The sequence below is a fragment of the Macadamia integrifolia genome, chromosome 12 (genome assembly GCF_013358625.1).
Source record: "Macadamia integrifolia cultivar HAES 741 chromosome 12, SCU_Mint_v3, whole genome shotgun sequence".
Lineage (NCBI taxonomy): Eukaryota > Viridiplantae > Streptophyta > Magnoliopsida > Proteales > Proteaceae > Macadamia > Macadamia integrifolia.
In genome coordinates this window covers 2,364,531-2,383,684 of record NC_056568.1, presented here as the reverse complement: position 1 = coordinate 2,383,684, position 19,154 = coordinate 2,364,531, and the positions used below count along the sequence as shown (strand labels likewise).

Below are 19,154 nucleotides of genomic sequence, written 5' to 3'. Positions count from 1 at the left end.
TTTTTTTTTTTTACTCTCTCCTATCTGATATCACCCCCGCCGCAAAAGGAAAAGAGATACCATGTCAGTCTAAGTATTAGAATTAATATCAAACACGATTGATATTTATAAGAATTCGTCGATCCAACAACAACAAAAATAAACTTAGCCTTATCCCAACATAATGAGAGATAGGATAAGAAGTATGAAAGTATATAGAAGAGATGAAAGACGAGAGTAAGAGGAAATCGGTAACAACCCGACAAGTTAGGACAATCTCAGTTGAATGGAGTCGATTACATGGATCCTCACCCTCCAATAGTCTCGATCCAAAATCATACTTGAGACAAGACCGAGACTATGCATTCATTTTTCACCATTTCGCCTATGGTCATTTTAGGCCGGCCCTTAACTCTTTTAACTCATTACATCTACGTAAGATTGCTCCTCCTTATTAGGGTATCCTCAAGTCTCTTATGAACATCATGACTTTCATATATAACCATAGACTCAATCACTCAATGACCTATTAGAGTTCAACATTTTCGTAAAGGAGATTGGACAATGTAAAGTCCAAAAGTGATTATCCCAATCCAACAGCTGCGATTATATTATGCTTTTTCGCCTGCAGCAGTGATCCCTACGTGACGCGTTGCAGAGAATCCAACCCCCATCTAAAGCAGCAAGTTTATAAGGTTGGGCATCCTCGTTTTCCCACAGGGGATAGTGGACGGGCTATGGCCAACATCATCTGCCGCAGTTTCTTACGATATAGCATTTCCGAGACGATCCGACCAAGCGAACCCTCCTTTTGGGTTCTTATAGCGTCCTTGTTCTTCTCGTCCTCCAACTTTCTTCATCGATTTGAAGTTTCTTCTTCCTGTTGAATCTCAAAGTTGAAATACCTGGTAAGTAAGCTTTTTGATGCCCTGGCTATTTCTTGAATTTGATAATTTGATTCTCCCCTGATGAACTAATTTATTGAGATCAGTTTTATCATAAGTGACGTATTGAGTTTCAATTGGGCTAGTGCACTGCAAATGAATTCGTCTTCATTTTTTTTTTTTTTAATTATTTATTATTTATTTTTAATGTTAGCTTCAAAAACTTCGTATTTCCGATGGATTCTTCCTGTGTGATCCTCAATTACAAGAGGGTTACCACTTGAAGTTGCCAATTTCTCTACCAGTGGAGCATGAAGTGATTTCTTCACCCGATTCATTCCCAGATATCATAAATTTTTTAAATTAGGTTTAACAGATGATGCCATTGCCTCGACCCTGAATATCAGTCTTAGTTCTTTTATTTTTCCTCTTCACTTTCACTGGAGATGATTTGTGCAAAACCACTTTTAGGTATTTAATGTTGCATTGACATACTGGGAACACCCTTTGAGGTGTGTGACACGATATTTACTTAAGAGTTTAAATGAGAACTCCTAAGACGCATTACCCTGTGGGAGAGATGGAACCCGATTATGTTACAATGATTCAAGTTGATTAAAGCAAAGGAACATCCGAGGGGGTTCCCTTTCTTAATACTTGTTCATTCTCATCGCCACTCATAGTGGCTAGTCAATTCTGTTGCATCTATTGATTAGCTAGCATTATCTATTATGGCTTCAAACTAAAAGATGTTGAAATTTTATTAAATTTAAGATAACTTATGAATTAAAAACAGATATGATAGGATCTGTTCAGCAAAAAATAGGTGGGATAAAGGTTCAGTTAAGATGAGTTTTGTTTGTACTTATTTCATTGATTGATGTTGTACCACTTATTTTTTTAAGTATTCTGTTCTACACCATATCCATATGAAGGAATTAACTGCTTATGACTGAGGTTCTAGTTTAAATATTTGGGGCTTCAATTGAAACTCTCCATGTTTCGATTGGCCATGTTTTGGTCTGAAACTTCAGGGAAATCTTAATTATCTCTAAGCATATTGAATCCTTTAGATTATAGAAACACATCTCCAAAATGTTAGTTTGGTTTCTCACCCTAGGTTGATAGTGTACGTTGTACCCTGCTGTATACTTTCTCAATAACCTATTCTACACATAATTTAGTTTTAGAATACACAAAAGTCAATGATGAGATGTGTATAGATGCATGGAATGCGTGTATGGCATGATAATGTGATGGATGCATATACGCATGAGAAAGTGGTGCATGGTCATGTACATGATGGGATACTGATCGATCATGTGTGGCATGGCATGGGCACATGTATGTGTTCATGAGGTGGCATAAGGTGCCATGTGACATGAGCATGGTGAAGTGGCTACTTGAAGTATATGGGGTGGCCAATGGGGGGAGCCCACCTGGGCAGCAATGGGCTGCAGCCTTAGCACCACAGCAGGCAATGGGAAGGTCCAGCAGGGGCCAAGGCATCACAGCCAGAGTCTCCGGGCTAGGCCACAAGGCCGTCAGCAAGCATCGGCATAGAGCCTTGCAGTGGAGGCTCATGGGCAGCCAAGGCCTGGCCGAGGCATCAGCAAGCAGCACACTGAGCCATTTAAACTACAAAACACTGGCTAGGCACCCAAATCGATATGCCTCGAAGCCCACTAATTTCTCATTCAATTCGTCAAAAATCCATCTCATTATAGCAGCACGTGACCCACTGGCCTTATTTCTAGACTTATTAGACTACCTATCCTACTAAATAGACAACTCCAAATTTAGAATCCTTCTAATCCCTAGGACTTAAAAGGCTAAGAAAATAGACAATAGAAGCTCCTTGTATTGTGTTTTTGTGCTTCTGGACTGGAAAGGTCATACCCAGTGCATGGGACTCCTGCCACTGTGGCGTTTGGGGAGGGTCATAAAGTACACAGTCTTACCCAGAAACTGTCTCATGACTTGTAGAAACCAAAACTGGGCTCAAATCTCGTATTTGGCTTAGACTACTCATACTTGGGCTCATAAAGTTAAGAACAATTACCCCCAAAATAGTTCGCCCAAAGCCTATAGTATAAAATCTAATGTTTGGCTCAAAATAAGTCCTAAACTTGCCCAATTGAGCCCAGCTTCCTGCATCTAAAGGACAGATATGATCATTTTGTTGATGCTAATGGAGTATGGAGGCTTTCCTATGTCATCTGAACTGCTAGGTCGTTTTGTACTTCTTGGAATATCCCACTCCAATGAGAGCATAGTTCTACTAATGATTTTGTGCTTGATATTGACAAAGGGAAGGGGCTCTGCAGAAGACAATGTTTGTTCATCTAGTCTTTGTTTTGTTTCCATTTCTGATTGACTTGTGCTCTAGACCGTAACATTGTGCTTCATAGGGAACATATAGGTGTTCTGTATTCGTTTTTTATCTTCTTTAAAGTGTTTCTTTTTGTACAACCAAGGTTATTGCTACTTGAGAAACCATGGGAGATGTGATGGATTTAACTGGGGATGGAGGTGTGATGAAGTCAATTGTGAGGCGTGCAAAGGCTGATGCTATTGCTCCAACTGAGAACCTTCCACTTGTTGATGGTATGTTCAAACTTTCATATTTTGCTTTGGTGGTGTCAACAATAGCTTTTCATGAGGTAATGGCAGATATGAGATTTATATGATTGTGTGAAACTTTGCTCCATTCCTTTGCCAGTCACATTGTGCAAATCAGCCTTGGATTATTATCTATCATTTGGTGAATCCTTCCAAACTGATGCATCAAATATTAACCTGGTTCAGTATTGTTTTTTCTCCTAATTGTCTGAAGCAATTGAATATGATTGATGTCTCCCATTAGTTTCAGTATTTTTCCGATGGCTGCTCATGTCCTAAGGCAGTCAAACTCATCTCTTTGGATGTGTACCTCGATAACCTTGTGAACTTTGAATAGATGGAGCTTTCTTTTCGGTCGTCACCATGTCAGGAATTTTGCTCCTATTAGGAACCTCCATCATAACAACTGCAGTTGCTTTCCTCTTTTGGTAAGCAAGAGCTTTGGTTGATTTTGAGTTGGGTTACACCAATGGGGTTTTCTTGTATATGCTCTTTAATGGGCCCATATTTTACATAGCAAATAGTAATGTGATTTTAATTTTCTTTTAGAGCTTTTGTTTTTTTTTTTAATTTCAGTTTCTATTTCTATAAAAATAAAATAAATAAATAAATAAATAAGAAGAGCAAACCAGTGCACGAGTTTCTATTAAGTTTAATTTTTATTTTCTACCTTAAGAGTCTTAATTGATTTTGTAGCTGAGTTTGGAGTTGATGTTTCTATTTTTGAGTTAATTGGAATTTGGAACATTATAAATAGGCCTGTATCCTCAGCCTTTAGGGAACACAAAATTTATACATAAATATTTCAGATTTTCTTCTCTCTTTAAGTTAAAGTCATGTGGATTCATGAGCTGGGGATGGATATTCTCAACTAAAGAGTGGGTTCTTTTTCAAATAGAAGGGTGGATTGTCTTCTACTATCTTAGGTGGATTCCTAATACATAGATAGGATCAATTACCCATTGTAATACTTTCATCTTCATGCATTTTCGATTTCCATCACTGTCTCTAAGGTATTCTGATATGATAAAAACTCTAGCACTGACAACGATACCTATTAGATCAGTGAAATGTGTCCAAATAGAAAAAGTACCTTTGGAGGTAGGTTATGAAGTTTACTCTGGGTCCTTGATATCAAGGGTGTTCCATATATTACTGTTGCCATCTAAAGGACTGACACCTGATTTTTCTTTGTTGATGCCAATTTATATACTTCTTCTATTGTTTTTTAGTGGAGATATATATTTATCCCTTTTCAGCTCCTCCGTTGTCAATTTGCATTCCGATTACTTTCTCGAGGATATTAAGCACTTTGATTGGTTCACCTCTTGGATAGGCCACACTACAAATCTTGCACCTGTTTGATTCCAGATTGGCTAACTGTTCTCTGATAGCACCCGCTCCCTTATTTTTCTGTCTATTCTGATTACATAAGAAAATTAGTCCTATGAAAGTATTTCTAACGTACAAAGATGATTGGTGGCAAGAACTGAGATCACATACATTTGAGTAGCTGCCTTCTACCTCATCCTTTTCTGTGAAGTAAGATCTGAAGGTATGTACATCTTATCTGGATTATCAAGACCTATTGATGCAGATTCATCACCAAACTGGGATTTTTTACCCAGGAATAATTCTAGGGTTGGGTTGTATACATGTTGGGTCTTTGGTCTATGGGGTTTTCAAAGTAATAGACCACTTTTATGGGCATAAAGTCTAGGTAATGAGGTTGCATATCGGATTAGCTAATTAGTTTCTTATATGTATTTTATTTTTAAGTTGTTTTGGGTTAGTTCAATTTATCCGGCTCTATGTTTGGTTCAGTTTAAGTTGTCTTTAATCATTTATTTTAGGGTAATTCATAGCGCCACCCCCTGGAGAATACCACAATTATAAGACCACCCCCTCTGTTTAACCAAATTATATTCAGACCCCCTACCATCAGTCATTGTTGAGGAATGTTATGAAATGATGCTTTTGCCCTTTTGAGTAAAACACTGATAAGTTGCCCATTTTCATTATCCCCAAAATACCCCTCTTTACCATTTTACCATTCATTATCCTCATCTCTTTCTCTCCTTTCCTTCTCTCCATACTGCGATCAAAGGTTCAGATGAGTTCCAGCCGAGCCGAGTTGACGCGGATCCGAATTCCAATGATCGAAATCGGATCACTTAGGGCCCTGAAGAATGACTAAGAAGCTCAATGTAATGGTTGAGGGGTATTCTTGTAATTTCAGAAACAATTTTAAGAGCTTAAAAGAGAGGAAACTAAATAATGGGACAAACCGGAATAGGAAAATAAAGAGGGGGCATTCTGGAATTACTAAAGTAAAGGGGAAGTAATAGAATATAACTTCATGAAACAAGGCCTTACTTGTAATAACAGCAAGGGGTTTGTTTGCAAATAAGAAAATATTGCTTCTTCAACCTTAGGTCCCGATAGAACACAATAGCTAGCAGAGACCGAAACTGGTTTTGGTTGGAAGAAGTTCTTCAATAGGTATCGGATGGACCTAAAACTTTAAATGTATGATCGCAACTCCAGGTTCTACTGATTCCAGCCAATAAGCAGTCGATTGTGCAGTCCAGAAGTTGAGAATAAAGCCCTGAACCTATTCTGGGCGATACTGTTGCAACCAGGATGATTTGTAGAGTAGAAGCTCACTGCAGGGAAGGAGTTTGGAGGAGAAACTCGAGGGCTTGAGTCGCCTATGGAAGGGCTTCCTTCGCTCAAAAGCTTAACCCAAACAGATCAAAGGTGAGGGAGATCGATCCTCTTGTTTGGGACTGCAACTACCGCCAGATACAGGGCAGCAGCTAGGTGTAACAAACAGAAATAAATACAAGAAGGAAGAAGATGGAGTCATAGAGGAAAGGGAATAGCAGATAAGAGAATTTCAGAGAGGGTGAACAAGAGATTCGCAGCTCACGGCAGCCATGGTTCACCCCAAAAACATTCATTCAATTTCATTCAATTCTAAAACTGAGTTCTCCATTACAGGGCTATTTAAAGAAAAAAATAATGACATAATTTTGGAAGCTAATTAAAAATGGAAACTAAACCTAGTTAGCAACTAAAATAAAAATCAAATCTAAATAAAAGACTGTTAATCTAATCTCTAACCAATAAAGGAAGTAAATAAAAATCAAGTCAAAAGATAGCAACTAATTCCATCATCGAGCTGGATCAACTCTCCCGGTCTTAAAAGAACTCGACTCCGTCGAGTTAGGTCATGCTCCCAAGATACCCTTGTAAGTTGCTCGCTGATGAGGTGGCACGTATCTCGAAACAGAAGATGGGAACATAACACCAAGTGGAGGGAGAATAGGTTGACATATCACTGAAGCAGGAGTCAGTCGACGACGTGACATGTCTGATAATGCATGTGTCCTCATTAAGTATATACGACCTCCTTGCTTCACCTTAATGGTGTTCCGTGCGCCATCATAGAGAATGCTTGCATGTCGCTACCAAGGTCGCCCTAGAAGAATGTCGCAGTGTGCTAATGAGGTGACCAAACAGGTGACATGGTATTGTATCGGCCCAAACTGTAAGTGTACTCGAACAATTGCAGTGGCCTCTTCTCGAGCTGTGGGTCCAAAACCTCGCACGTGAATCTTCTTGAAAAGCTGATTCTGTGGAAGGTCGTGTGCTCGAACAAATTCAGCAGATATGAAGTTTGCTTCTGCCCCAGTATCAACAACTGCATGAACATCAGTATGGTCGGAGCCGTGGAGAGTACCCTTCTATGTGAAGAGAGGAGCCTTATCAACTAGTCTATTCGAAAAGGATGAAAGGCTAGCTGAATGAGCTTTTACATCCTCATCTTCATTATCGACAATATCATCGTCCTCGAGGGGATAAGGATATAAATGAGATTCATCTTCATTCTTCTCTGTCGGCTGCTTCTCTGCTACATACACAGAATGAGTCCTGTTGGGACACTTGTTGGAATAGTGACCCTTCTCGCCACAACTATGGCATATGATATTCTTCACCCCAAGACTATCCTTGTTGAACTCTGACATTTTTTCTTCAACTTTGCGAGCTTCAGGCTTCTTTTCCTCCATTCGTGGTGGAGGTCTATAAACTGAAGAAGTCTTGAGCATACCCTTCCAATAAATGGACTTCTCTTCAGCTGTCTTGGCATGAGCTGCTGCCACATCAACAGACCTGAAATCAGTGTTAGCCAACTCAAGTCGAATCTCAGTACTTAACCCACTGATATATCGCATCACCCGTTGCTGGTCTGTTTTCTGAAGTCGACACCTTGAAGACAGTTTGTGGAATTCGAGGGTGTAGGAATCCAAATCTTTGTTCCCTTGTTGCAAGTTAAGTAATTTATGGAACATTACCTTTTCATAATTAAGAGGAACAAATTTTTCAGTCAGGATCTGCTTCATGACCTCCCAATTGGTAACGGGTCCAAGTCTTCTGACAAACCTTGCATGTAGTACATCATCCCACCATGAACATGCATACCCAATAAACTTGGTGATAATGAGTTCACACTTCTTCACGTCTGGAAGAGACTTATACGCAAAAATTCTCTCCACTTTGGTAAGCCAGTCAAGAAATTCCTCAGGTCCATTTTCACCACTGAACTCGGGAATCTCAACTTTGATGCCATAATCTCTGTCAGAAAATTGCCGGGTAACATCCTGGGGAACAACTGGATCAAGTTGCTGCCTCTGAGGTGTGTCTTCGATCCGTAAAGTGTTGAGCTGAGGAGGTAATGTAGAGGATCCTTCTTCAGCTCGCTTGTCGGACCTCTTCATAAAGGCAGTCATCTCTTCCATAAACTTGTCAAACTCGGCTTCAGTCTTCTCAAGCCTAACATCAGTATTCTGTTGGTTCTCGGCTAACTCACGATACAATTTGTGCAACTCAGCATTGGTGATGTGACCTGTCATGGTTAGAAAATTTGCTCTGATACGACTTGATGCGGATCCGAATTCCAATGATCGAAATCGGATCACTTAGGGCCCTCAAGAATGACTAAGAAGCTCAATGTAATGGTTGAGGGGTATTCTTGTAATTTCAGAAACAATTTTAAGAGCTTAAAAGAGAGGAAAATAAATAATGGGACAAACTAGAATAGGAAAATAAAGAGGGGGCATTCTGGAATTACTAAAGTAAAGGGGAAGTAATAGAATATAGCTTTATGAAACAAGGGCTTACTTGTAATAACAGCAAGGGGTTTGTTTGCAAATAAGAAAATATTGCTTCTTCAACCTTAGGTCCCGATAGAACACAATAGCTAGCAGAGACCGAAACTGGTTTTGGTTGGAAGAAGTTCTTCAATAGGTATCGGATGGACCTAAAACTTTAAGTGTATGATCGCAACTCCAGGTTCTACTGATTCCAGCCAATAAGCAGTCGATTGTGCAGTCCAGAAGTTGAGAATAAAACCCTGAACCTATTCTGGGCAATACTATTGCAACCAGGATGATTTGTAGAGTAGAAGCTCACTGCAGGGAAGGAGTTTGGAGGAGAAACTCGAGGGCTTGAGTCGCCTATGGAAGGGCTTCCTTCGCTCAAAAGCTTAACCCAAATAGATCAAAGGTGAGGGAGATCGATACTCTTGTTTGGGACTGCAACTACCGCTAGAAACAGGGCAGCAGCTAGGTGTAACAAAAAGAAATAAATACAAGAAGGAAGAAGATGGAGTCATAGAGGAAAGGGAAAGGAATAGCAGAAAAGAGAATTTCAGAGAGGGAGAACAAGAGATTCACAGCTCACGGCAGCCATGGTTCACCCCAAAAATATTCATTCAATTTCATTCAATTCTAAAACTGAGTTCTTCTCCATTACAGGGCTATTTAAAGAAAAAAATAATGACATAATTTTGGAAGCTAATTAAAAATGGAAACTAAACCTGGTTAGCAACTAAAATAAAAATCAAATCTAAATAAAAGACTGTTAATCTAATCTCTAACCAATAAAGGAAGTAAATAAAAATCAAGTCAACAGATAGCAACTAATTCCATCGTCGAGCTGCATCACGAGTACTACTATTCAACGCTCAGCCCACCTCCTTTTTCCTCTCCTTTGTTCACTATCTCCTCCTCTTTCTTCCCTTATCACTGATACAATGTCAGCCTCCACCATTGCTCCTGTGACCAATCATCTCTGCCTTCCCAACTACATCCTCTTCACCTCCTCGGCTAAAATGCTTGCACTATTCTTCCACTTCCCCACTGTTGCCCACAAAGGGGTTTCTGATGATCTCGATCCCAATTTCAACATCCCTAGTTTGGCTCCCGCACCAAAATCTTGGCTTCCTCCGCCTCTCTTTTTACTTAACTCATAATTTTACTAGACTTGTGGTTTCAAATGGTCGAGGGCTCATCAAGGCCACAGGGATTTTAACAAATACCTTTCAAGGATTGGAGCTAGAGACCCTTGGGTAGTCAACAACGGCAAAGTCTTAAGTGGGCTCCCACCAATGCTTGCAATCGGTCCGTTAGAACCATATGAGTATGGACAAGGACCTTGGCTTTCATGGCTGGACATCCAACCTGCGGGGTCTGTGGTGTATGTAAGCTTTGGGAGTAGAACGGATTTATCCAAGGATCAAATCAGAGAGTTGGGTGATGGTTCCAATGAAGGAGAGGTTGGAGCTAATAATAGCAGCTGCTGCCTAACGAGAAGAAATGCAATGGTTGCCGCCTGTCGCTGTCCGTCGCCAATGCCGCGCCTGCTTTGAACAATCGTCGGTGGTTGAAATCCCACAATTTGGGAGAACGGTAAATTAGGTTTTAGAATGGGTGAAAGAAATAGTAACTTAATAAAAGGGTATTTTAGGTACATCATATTTAATAAGGGCATTTTGGTATTTAAAATAAAATATAATTGCTGACATCAACATATAAGGTATATTCCTTAACAGTGATGGTCGATAGGGGGTCTGAGTATAATTTGGTGAAACAGAGGGGGTGGTCTTGTAATTGTGGCATTCTCCAAGGGGTGGCACTGTAAATTACCCTTTATTTTATTGGCGCGAGTCCACATCAAATTTAGGTCGATAGGAATTTTAGGACTTAAAGTTTGACTATGTTTTGAGTTAGTTTCCCAGTCAATTTAAGTTACCTTATTAGTTAAGAATTGGGTTAGGCGTAGTTGCTAAGGCAACAGGCAACCCAAGGTGGTGGAGTGGTGCCTAAGCGATTAGGGGATAAGGCGCCTGCCGAGGCGTTGCCCATGTGTTATTTTTTTATTTCCCCTCTTTTCTTACATTATATAGTATCCTACATATACCTATATCATAAAAAACCAACATTAAGCCACATTAATTCATCAAAAAGTCAACATTCAGCAGCATCAAGTAATTAAAAATCAACATTTAGAGAAATTTTCTTGTTCTCTAACAAGTTTTATAAGTCAAATGGTTTTATTTTTACATGAGACTTTTTATATTAGGCCGAGCAATAAACCAGCTTTCCAACAAGTCTAAGATTGCTTAAATCTGGTTGTAATGACAAAGTCAAGGTTCAAGGTCTCGGTTTTTCCCAGGCCAAAAATTGAGATTTGACGAGATTTATGCGAAACCATTTGTTTTTGGACAAGACAACTTTGGAAAACTCGGGGATGGGTTTCGGTGGCCATATGGCCAAGTTAGCCCCTGAAACTTGTCATCTAGCCTATTTTAGGCATTTTAAACATAGTGGAAACATTAAGTTTTTTAAAATCAAACCCAAAATGGTACTTTGACTTTGAAACCTAGGTTTGTAGTCTATGGTGTAGGTGAGCTTTATCTTAGGCTATTCCACACAACATGTAATACTTTTAGAACACATATAAATCAAGTAAAAGTGAAACAACTTAAATAAGCACGAGGAATTAAAAGACATAAAAAATGGTTTGTTATGCATGAATGATTACATATACAGTTACATATATCATATATATAAGACTGAACAATAGACAATGGTGCTATAGCACCAAAACGCAAAGTCTTGTGGGGGTTTTCTTCACAACAGGGTGAGACAAGCATGAAAGGCGAGAAATCTTGTTGAAATGGGGTTTAAAACATCATGTGACTTAGTCTAGTTCAATCGAGTTGAGTCGATACCGAGAAATGGACCAAAATCTCGGCAAGAAACTGAGATTTTGAGCGAGATATTGTTGTTTTCCACTATCACCTATGGTCTCAACTTGCCAAAGCCAAAAAACATGATTTCAATGAGATCTCAGCATGGACAAAGTTGTGTTCTGTCAAACTTATTGTAAAGTGCGTGAATGCTGTTAAAATTGCCTGAATGAAAATAATTTTATAGACATCAAAATAAAAGATTATTTTAAATTCACCCTAAAAAATATTTTACCACAATTTTAGGTTTTAGCAATATTTTACCATGATAAGATTTATGGAATTTTCATAATTGATATACCCCAGCATCTAAAAGTTGAAAATTGCCCCTACAACAAAAAATCTAGTTTTTATCCTTAGATTGGGGGGTTGACTTTTTATCCATTTGGAAATGGGTTTTGAAACTATTTTTATTGGATTCAAATAGGGGGTGTTTTGCTTATTTATGATTAATATCTTAAGTAAATGAAATATTTGGCATAAATAAGTGCCAAGCGAGCGCCTTTCACTAAGGCAACAATCGCCTAGGCCCCAGACTAACCTCTTGGACGCCTAGGTGATGCCCTGACCACTATGGGGTTAGGCCTTTCCTTTGTAGTGTTTTGAGTCTATTTTTGAATATTTTATATAAGGTTATAAGGGGGTCTAGCATTGTACGCAAATTTTGATTAATGAAAAGGCTATTGCTGCTCTCCTCTATTGGTGAAGAATCTCTTATGTTTGGTCAAGAAACCACTTGTGTGCGATCAAGGATTAGGTTGGTGTTTGATCCAATCAAACCACCTTGCAGTGGGAAGCCCAGGTGTCTAATTTCTGCTTGTTCTTATTCTTCCATTTTCTTTCCTTCCATTAAACAAGTACTGTTCTACTCTTTTTCTGGCATTGTAGTGTTGGTCGATTGTTCAGTTATTCATTGTCAGTTGCTGATTTGATGGTGAATTAATGATCTGATTTAAGTTTTGGTTTCTGAACCTAGCAATCGATTCTGCCTTCAATCAATTGCTATTCTCAATTTCAGATTCTAAATTTTATTACGGTAATCCTATTGTTACTAGTATTGCTTGATTTTGATAGATTCATGGTGCTGGTTACAAATCTGTTTATTGATTCTTTCAATTGATTTTTTTTCCCAATCTGAATATGTAATCAATTTCAGATTTTCATCTTGGATCGATTAAGTCCTATTTCAACTAGGATTCGTATGCTACACTTTTTTTTTTGGCATGAATTCTGATTAGGCCAATCCAGTCATTAGAATTCATTCAAATTTTGAGCAATTGTTCTTCAACTTGAAAGAAGAACTCAATCCAAGTTTGGTGCAATTCTGACCTACAGACCTGTTCCTACTGTGAATTTCCTAGTCTACTGTTTTTACTATACTGTTCATCTGAGATTGCTATTAGACATACTAATTCTGCTGAAGTACTGTTGCCAATTCTTATAGCATATGTCAATAATCGATTGTTTATCGTAACCCTACTTTCTGTTTTCTGTTTTCCGTTTTGACCTGTGAGTTTACTGTTTTACTCTTCTCCTATGACAGCTAGAATTAGTTCATATGTGTTGATCTAACCATTGTTCTGTTTTCTGTTTTGACCTGTGAGTTTACTGTTTTACCCTTCTCCTAGGACAGCTAGGATTAGTTCATATGTGTTGATCTGACCATTGGACTAAGTCCTAATTTTCAGCACACATTCTCTTATGGATATTTTAAACTTGATTGGAGCTTGGGATTATTCTAACTGGGAACCCGTGCTCGGGCTGGTAAAACTAGCAACACATTCCCTCGACAGGGGACCTCTGTTGTGGGTAAAAACTAGCCTTAGAGGCAAGTAAGATAGTCCTACATTAATGAGTGAAGGGAAGACCGAGGACCTTATAAGGATTGGAGTCCTCTCTCCCTCATGAGGCCTTTTAAAACCATGAGGGTGATATTAAGCTGGTTTCGATAGGCAGCCCAGAGCAAACAATATAATGAGATGTATTCCTTGACATCATCATTGGCGCCTCTGTGGGAACCATACTCAAGAAGGTAAAACTATCAACGTGTTCCCTCAACAAGGGTGTCTTTGTTGTGGATAAAAAATAGCCTCAGGGGCGACTAAGATAGTCCCGCATCCTTTAGGTTTTGAGAGACCTTGTGTCTTATAAGCAAGGGCCAACCCTTTCCATGTAAACGCTTTTAAAACCCTGCAGGCTCCGAGCCCAAAGCAGACAATATCACATTGGCACACTTCTACTCTCGGGCCTTAATATTTAATGATGAGGTCAAGGAATACGTCTTATGATATTGTTCGCTCTAGGCAGCATGCTGAAGCTAGCTTAATATCTCTTTCATGGTTTTAAAAGGCCTAATGAAGGAGTGAGGACTCCAAGCCTTATAAGGACCACAATCTTCCTTCACTCACCGATGTGGGACTATCTTAGTCGCCCCTGAGGCTAGTTTTTACTCACGTCAAAGGCACCCTAGTGAAAGGAAGGGCGTGTTGCTAGTTTTACTTGCCCATGATGAGGTTAGGGAATACGTCTCACAATATTGTCTACTCCAGGCTGCTTGCCAAAGCTAGCTTAATGTTGCCCTCACGGTTTTAAAAGGCCTCAAGAGGGAGTGAGGACTCTAATCCTTATACGGATCATGGTCTTCTCTTCACTCATCAATGTGGGACTCTCTTAGTTGTCCTTGAGGTTAGTTTTTACCCACAACAGAGGCCTCCAATGAAGGGAATAGTTTGTTGCTAGTTTTACTTGCCCAAGCAAGGTTTCCCACAAACGACGCCAATGTTAAGGCCCAAGAGTAGTGGTGCGCTCATGTGATATTGTCCGCATTGGGCTCAAAGCCCGCTCGGTTTTTGAAAATGCATCTGCATGGAAGGGGCTTCCATTGGTCCTTGCTTATAAGCTACAAGCTCTCTTGACACCTAAACGATGTGGAACTATCTTAGTCACTCATAAGGTTAGTTGTTACCCACAACGGAGGTCCCCCCTATCAAGGGAGCGTGCTGCTAGTTTTACCTGCCCAAGCAGGGGTTTTCATAGACGGCGCCAATGTTAAGGCTCGAGAGTAGCGATGTGCCCATATGATATGTCTGCTTTAGGGTTGGAGCCCGCCTGATTTTCAAAACACGTCTACATGGAAAGGGTTGGCCCTTGCTTATAAGCTACAAGCTCTCTCGATCTCTGAAAATGTGACTATCTTAGTTGTCCTTAAGGGGTTTCTTTTTTTTTTTTTTTTTTTTACCCACAACACGTAGTAAAGGAAAAGCTTCTTTTGGTTGAACCATTGCCAAGCTCCCAAAATGGTGGAGAAAGCAATGTTCCGCTATCTTTCCATCTCGGAGTGCATGGACGGTAAGCCCACAAAAGTGTCAAGTTTTTTGGCACTGTAAATAGTCTTGTTAGATTTTTTTTTCTTCTCTAGAAACGGGGCTTTCTACCATAAGCGGATGGATTTTATACTGACTAGACTAGCCTATTAATTTGTATGGTAGCTTTCTTGTAAACTGTGCATTTATAAAAGTAATGACTTATGTTATTGTAGCTCACCTGATTATTCACCATTGCCAGTGATTGTTTTCTTGTGATTACAAATGTCGTCACCCTTCACATACTCTTGATTGTTATAATGATCCGTCTGTGTTCACAGTTCATTACGAAGGTGTACTTGATGAAACTGGTGAAGTTTTTGACACCACGCATGAGGATAATACTGTGTTCTCCTTTGAGATCGGGAACGGCACTGTAATTAAGGCCTGGGACATTGCCTTGAGAACCATGAAGGTTAAAGAATTTTCCACACATTTTGCTAACCAGTGAAGGCAGAAATGTGTTACTTATCTTTATTTGTTATGTAGGTTGGGGAGGTTGCAAAAATCACTTGCAAGCCAGAGTATGCCTATGGAAGTGGAGGTTCTCCGCCAGACATTCCTTCAAAGTAATGTAATTTTGCTCCAAGAATGGTTTCCATGTTTAGCAGTTATATACTGGAGAACAACTTTAGTAAAGACTCTGGCATGTGTTGAATGGCTGCAGGCTGACACACGGGCTGACTGCTAGGGATGGAACCCATCACTTGATGTGTTCCACCTGAAAAATCTATGTAGTTTATCCTAACCATCAGAATCTTTAGCTTTGATGATCAAACTTCCAGAATTTTGAAGATGACATTTCTAGGACACTCACTCATCTTTTAGAGAAAATGTTTGGCTCTTATTATTTGCAGACGCATAATATGTTTGGAAACTGGATTACTGTTACTGCTTGGACCTGAACAAGCAGTGTGTGCAATTCAGTTTCCATTGCAAAAAATCTTTATTAGTTACCTTAACATATAGGAAATTTCCCGTTCCCATTACCCTCCCCTCAATTGTATTCTTCAATAATTGATACTGATCAGAGATTGACATCCATGGAATACAGTGCTACACTTGTCTTCGAGGTTGAGTTGGTGGCCTGCAGGCCACGAAAGGGTTCGAGTGTAAGCAGCGTTTCGGATGAGAAGGCAAGACTTGAGTAAGTAATTTTGTGTTTCTCTGCCTATTTTCCATAAGAATGAGAATTTCAGCTACCCAGAATGACTGGATTTTTCATTTGTGACACATGTTCTACTTCAATTCAGGGAACTGAAGAAGCAGAGAGAGTTGGCTGCAGCAATCAAGGAGGAAGAGAAGAAGAAGAGAGAGGAGGCCAAAGCTGCCGCTGCTGCTCGTATTCAGGCCAAGCTGGATGCCAAGAAAGGTCAGGGTAAGGGCAAAGGCAAAGCAAAATAGGGGCATTGGGCATGTATCCGTTAATAAAAAAAGAAAAGAAAAAGAAAACACTATAGAGTATAGACTCCTAATGTGAAAAAGTGAACCATGTCGTATATACCTTGTATAACTTGAATTTATGGTCGAAATAGTTGTAGTTTAGTAATATTTGCATCTTGTACTCTTTGCTGCAAATACATTTTATACCTACTAAAGCATTAACGATGAGAAGTACTTCTCAAATTCTTGATCAATGGTTGGTCGCCTAGTTCCTTGTTGGGCCTCTGCATTCAAACAGGTGAAAGGTCAGTGAATCTAGAATGGACCAGAAACCATCTATCCTGCCTTTCTGAGAAGAACAAAGACAAGGAAGATGTGATTCTTCCACCACACCCACCCCCCCCCCCCCCCCCCGCGCGGAGACCGAGCTCCATGAGGTCCAGGGAAAAGTCAAGGAAGATGGTCCCTTTCCACCTGGACATTCACATTCACATTAACATTAATATAATACCTCACCAAGAAGACTTTACCTTTGTCTATGCTCAATCTCCCAGATGAGAGCACGAACATATCTGTTTCTGATGGTCCATTGGAGTATAGCATGATGTCTTCCAGTTCCTCATCCATACATTTCTGAAGGCCATCAACTTGATATGGCACAGAAATGCGATATGCATGTTCTTCAAATTGTTGGAGCTGGTCTGCCGAGAACTGAGCTCCTGGTCCGAATTGCAACTGACCATTATCGTTGGGGCGATTTGGTTTGCCAATCCCCGCAATGAGAACTTGGTCCTCCTTGCCGATTGTCGGTTCCTTGATGATTCTTCTGTGTAAAGAATGGAGGGTGTCCTTGAGACTGTTGCTACTATCACTACCTGATGATGTGATGGATTGGGCAAAATCCTCAGCTTCAGGCATGCTCTCAGTTTCAGCATTCCCAGACATAGGAGAGTCGGATCCTCCAACAAAGCTATTGCTATCTTTTGCAGATTCCAGTTCTGAACTCTCATCAGCAAGCTCAACTACTCTTTTTCCCTTATTCGTCTGTTCGTGGATTACTTTGTTCTCATCTGATTTTTCTGCTAATGGTTGTTCATGGTCAAAACCAGAACATCGGTACCCAAACTTATGCTTTGATAGGGGGAAGAACAACTGCTGGCTTTCCAATTTCCTTTTCTTATTCAAATCAGCAACCTTGGCTTGTATCACTTCGTATTTGTTATCATGGAAGCTGAAAATAATGCCATGTTGATGAAGGGAACTATTATCAACTGTGAAAAATGCTGCATTTTGCAATATAATGTTTATAAAAGTGACTTTTTTCTTTCTTCCGCCCGTTCTAGGTTTGGCATTGGTAATGGCAAGTGGGATGGATTGATTTTCTGATTCTGATGAAAATTCCAACAGAATCCCTAAAATATGGGATCTTGACTAACCTTTCCGTTCTCTACTTTCCTTTCCTTTGGCTAAATGATTAAAGAAGGAAAAGCTCTCTGGTTTATCAGGTCTTGAAGAACACGAATTAGAACTTGCAAGACACTACACCCATAACCATCTATAGCAGAAAGAATCTAAAAACCAAATTGACATAAACATGCTCTAGTTTAATAATTAGGAAACAAATGCAAATCAGGTGTAAAACTTCTCAGATAATCAATCCTTAACCGTTCTTATAGGTGAACCGACAAAAAATGAAACCAGATCCAAAAATTATTATTAGGTTATTGATCAGAGACACAGAACTCCACAATCAATATTAGGTTAGTGATCTGAGACACGAAAATCAAACCAGAAGGACCTAAAACCCTTCTCAGGGAAACGCCATAAGCGTCCTCATAGTAACAGGTTGTAGAACAAGAAGAGAGATACCGAAATAATCATCTCTGTTTCGTATCAGTAACTCCCTTTCTTCTCTGATCCTTTCAATGTTAAATAAAGAAACAATGCAAGTTCGATGACAAGAAGTTATGAACTACCTGTGTGAAATTAACGAAAAACCGATACAAAGAATTTCTTCCCTAAATCTAAATTTCCAAAAAAATAAAAAATTTGACGGATAAGAATTAAGAGATTTCGCGATCTGTGAAGCTTTGAAAAAAAAAAAAAAACAAAACAAAATTTGAAGGTGAAAGACGAGACATGTAAAGCAATGATCCAAACAAAAGAATTCGAAACATAAATTGAGTAAAAGATAGGGCAAATCAAACAAACCTGTGAATAATAATCTTATTCGAGTTCCCGATATGTTCATCCATCTCCAGGAGATGACAAAAGCCGCCGGTTTCTCTAATCGGCGATCTTCGTCCGCTCCGGCAGAGAACGACCCTGCTTAGTGTCTAATAATAAAACAGACATAGCCAGAAATGTTTCCCGATTCCACCTATCAACTGAACTAGACGACAACTCTGCAAGTGAAAGTGTATGACTGTTGGTTATGCTGACGTCCAATCCTTATCCTCTACAAACTTTATTGATTGGAGAGAGGGAGAGAGGGAGAGAGGGAGAGAGAGGGATGCAGGGTTCCAAAATTTCTCCAAGGCCATTATCCTCCGTCTGTGAGTCTCTGAATCTGTTTCTCGTAAAAGAAGACACTGAGGCCCATGACCGAGGGTTGAAATCGTCTGCAATTCCGATCTCGTATAATTTCATGTAATACCATCTTCAGGGGGTTACACGTGTATTGATACCAATACAATAGGCCAGATCTGATACAACTAATAAAACATTAAATCAGTGAAGAAGCATTTAAATCAGACCTGGACCATTGCATTGGTATCAATACACGTGTCACCCCTTGAATGTGGTATTTCACGGAATTGTACGAGATCG

The 19,154-nt window shown here is 39.6% G+C and overlaps 2 protein-coding genes across 2 annotated transcripts; one reads left to right on the top strand and one right to left on the bottom strand.

The window, feature by feature from the left end:
- Positions 1-675: 675 nt before the first annotated feature.
- On the top strand, positions 676-16,491 carry LOC122058082 (peptidyl-prolyl cis-trans isomerase FKBP20-1). The gene is made up of 6 exons (XM_042620537.1): positions 676-887; positions 3,341-3,470; positions 15,224-15,357; positions 15,432-15,511; positions 15,997-16,089; positions 16,196-16,491. Exons 2-6 carry the CDS (start codon positions 3,362-3,364, stop codon positions 16,344-16,346), a joined length of 567 nt encoding a protein of 188 aa, XP_042476471.1. The 5' UTR covers positions 676-887; positions 3,341-3,361; the 3' UTR covers positions 16,347-16,491.
- On the bottom strand, positions 16,420-18,848 carry LOC122058081 (protein FAR-RED-ELONGATED HYPOCOTYL 1-LIKE-like). The gene is made up of 3 exons (XM_042620536.1): positions 18,537-18,848; positions 16,856-17,556; positions 16,420-16,609 (listed from the first exon to the last, which is right to left on the bottom strand). Exons 1-3 carry the CDS (start codon positions 18,578-18,580, stop codon positions 16,536-16,538), a joined length of 819 nt encoding a protein of 272 aa, XP_042476470.1. The 5' UTR covers positions 18,581-18,848; the 3' UTR covers positions 16,420-16,535.
- Between the last annotated feature and the right edge of the window lie 306 nt (positions 18,849-19,154).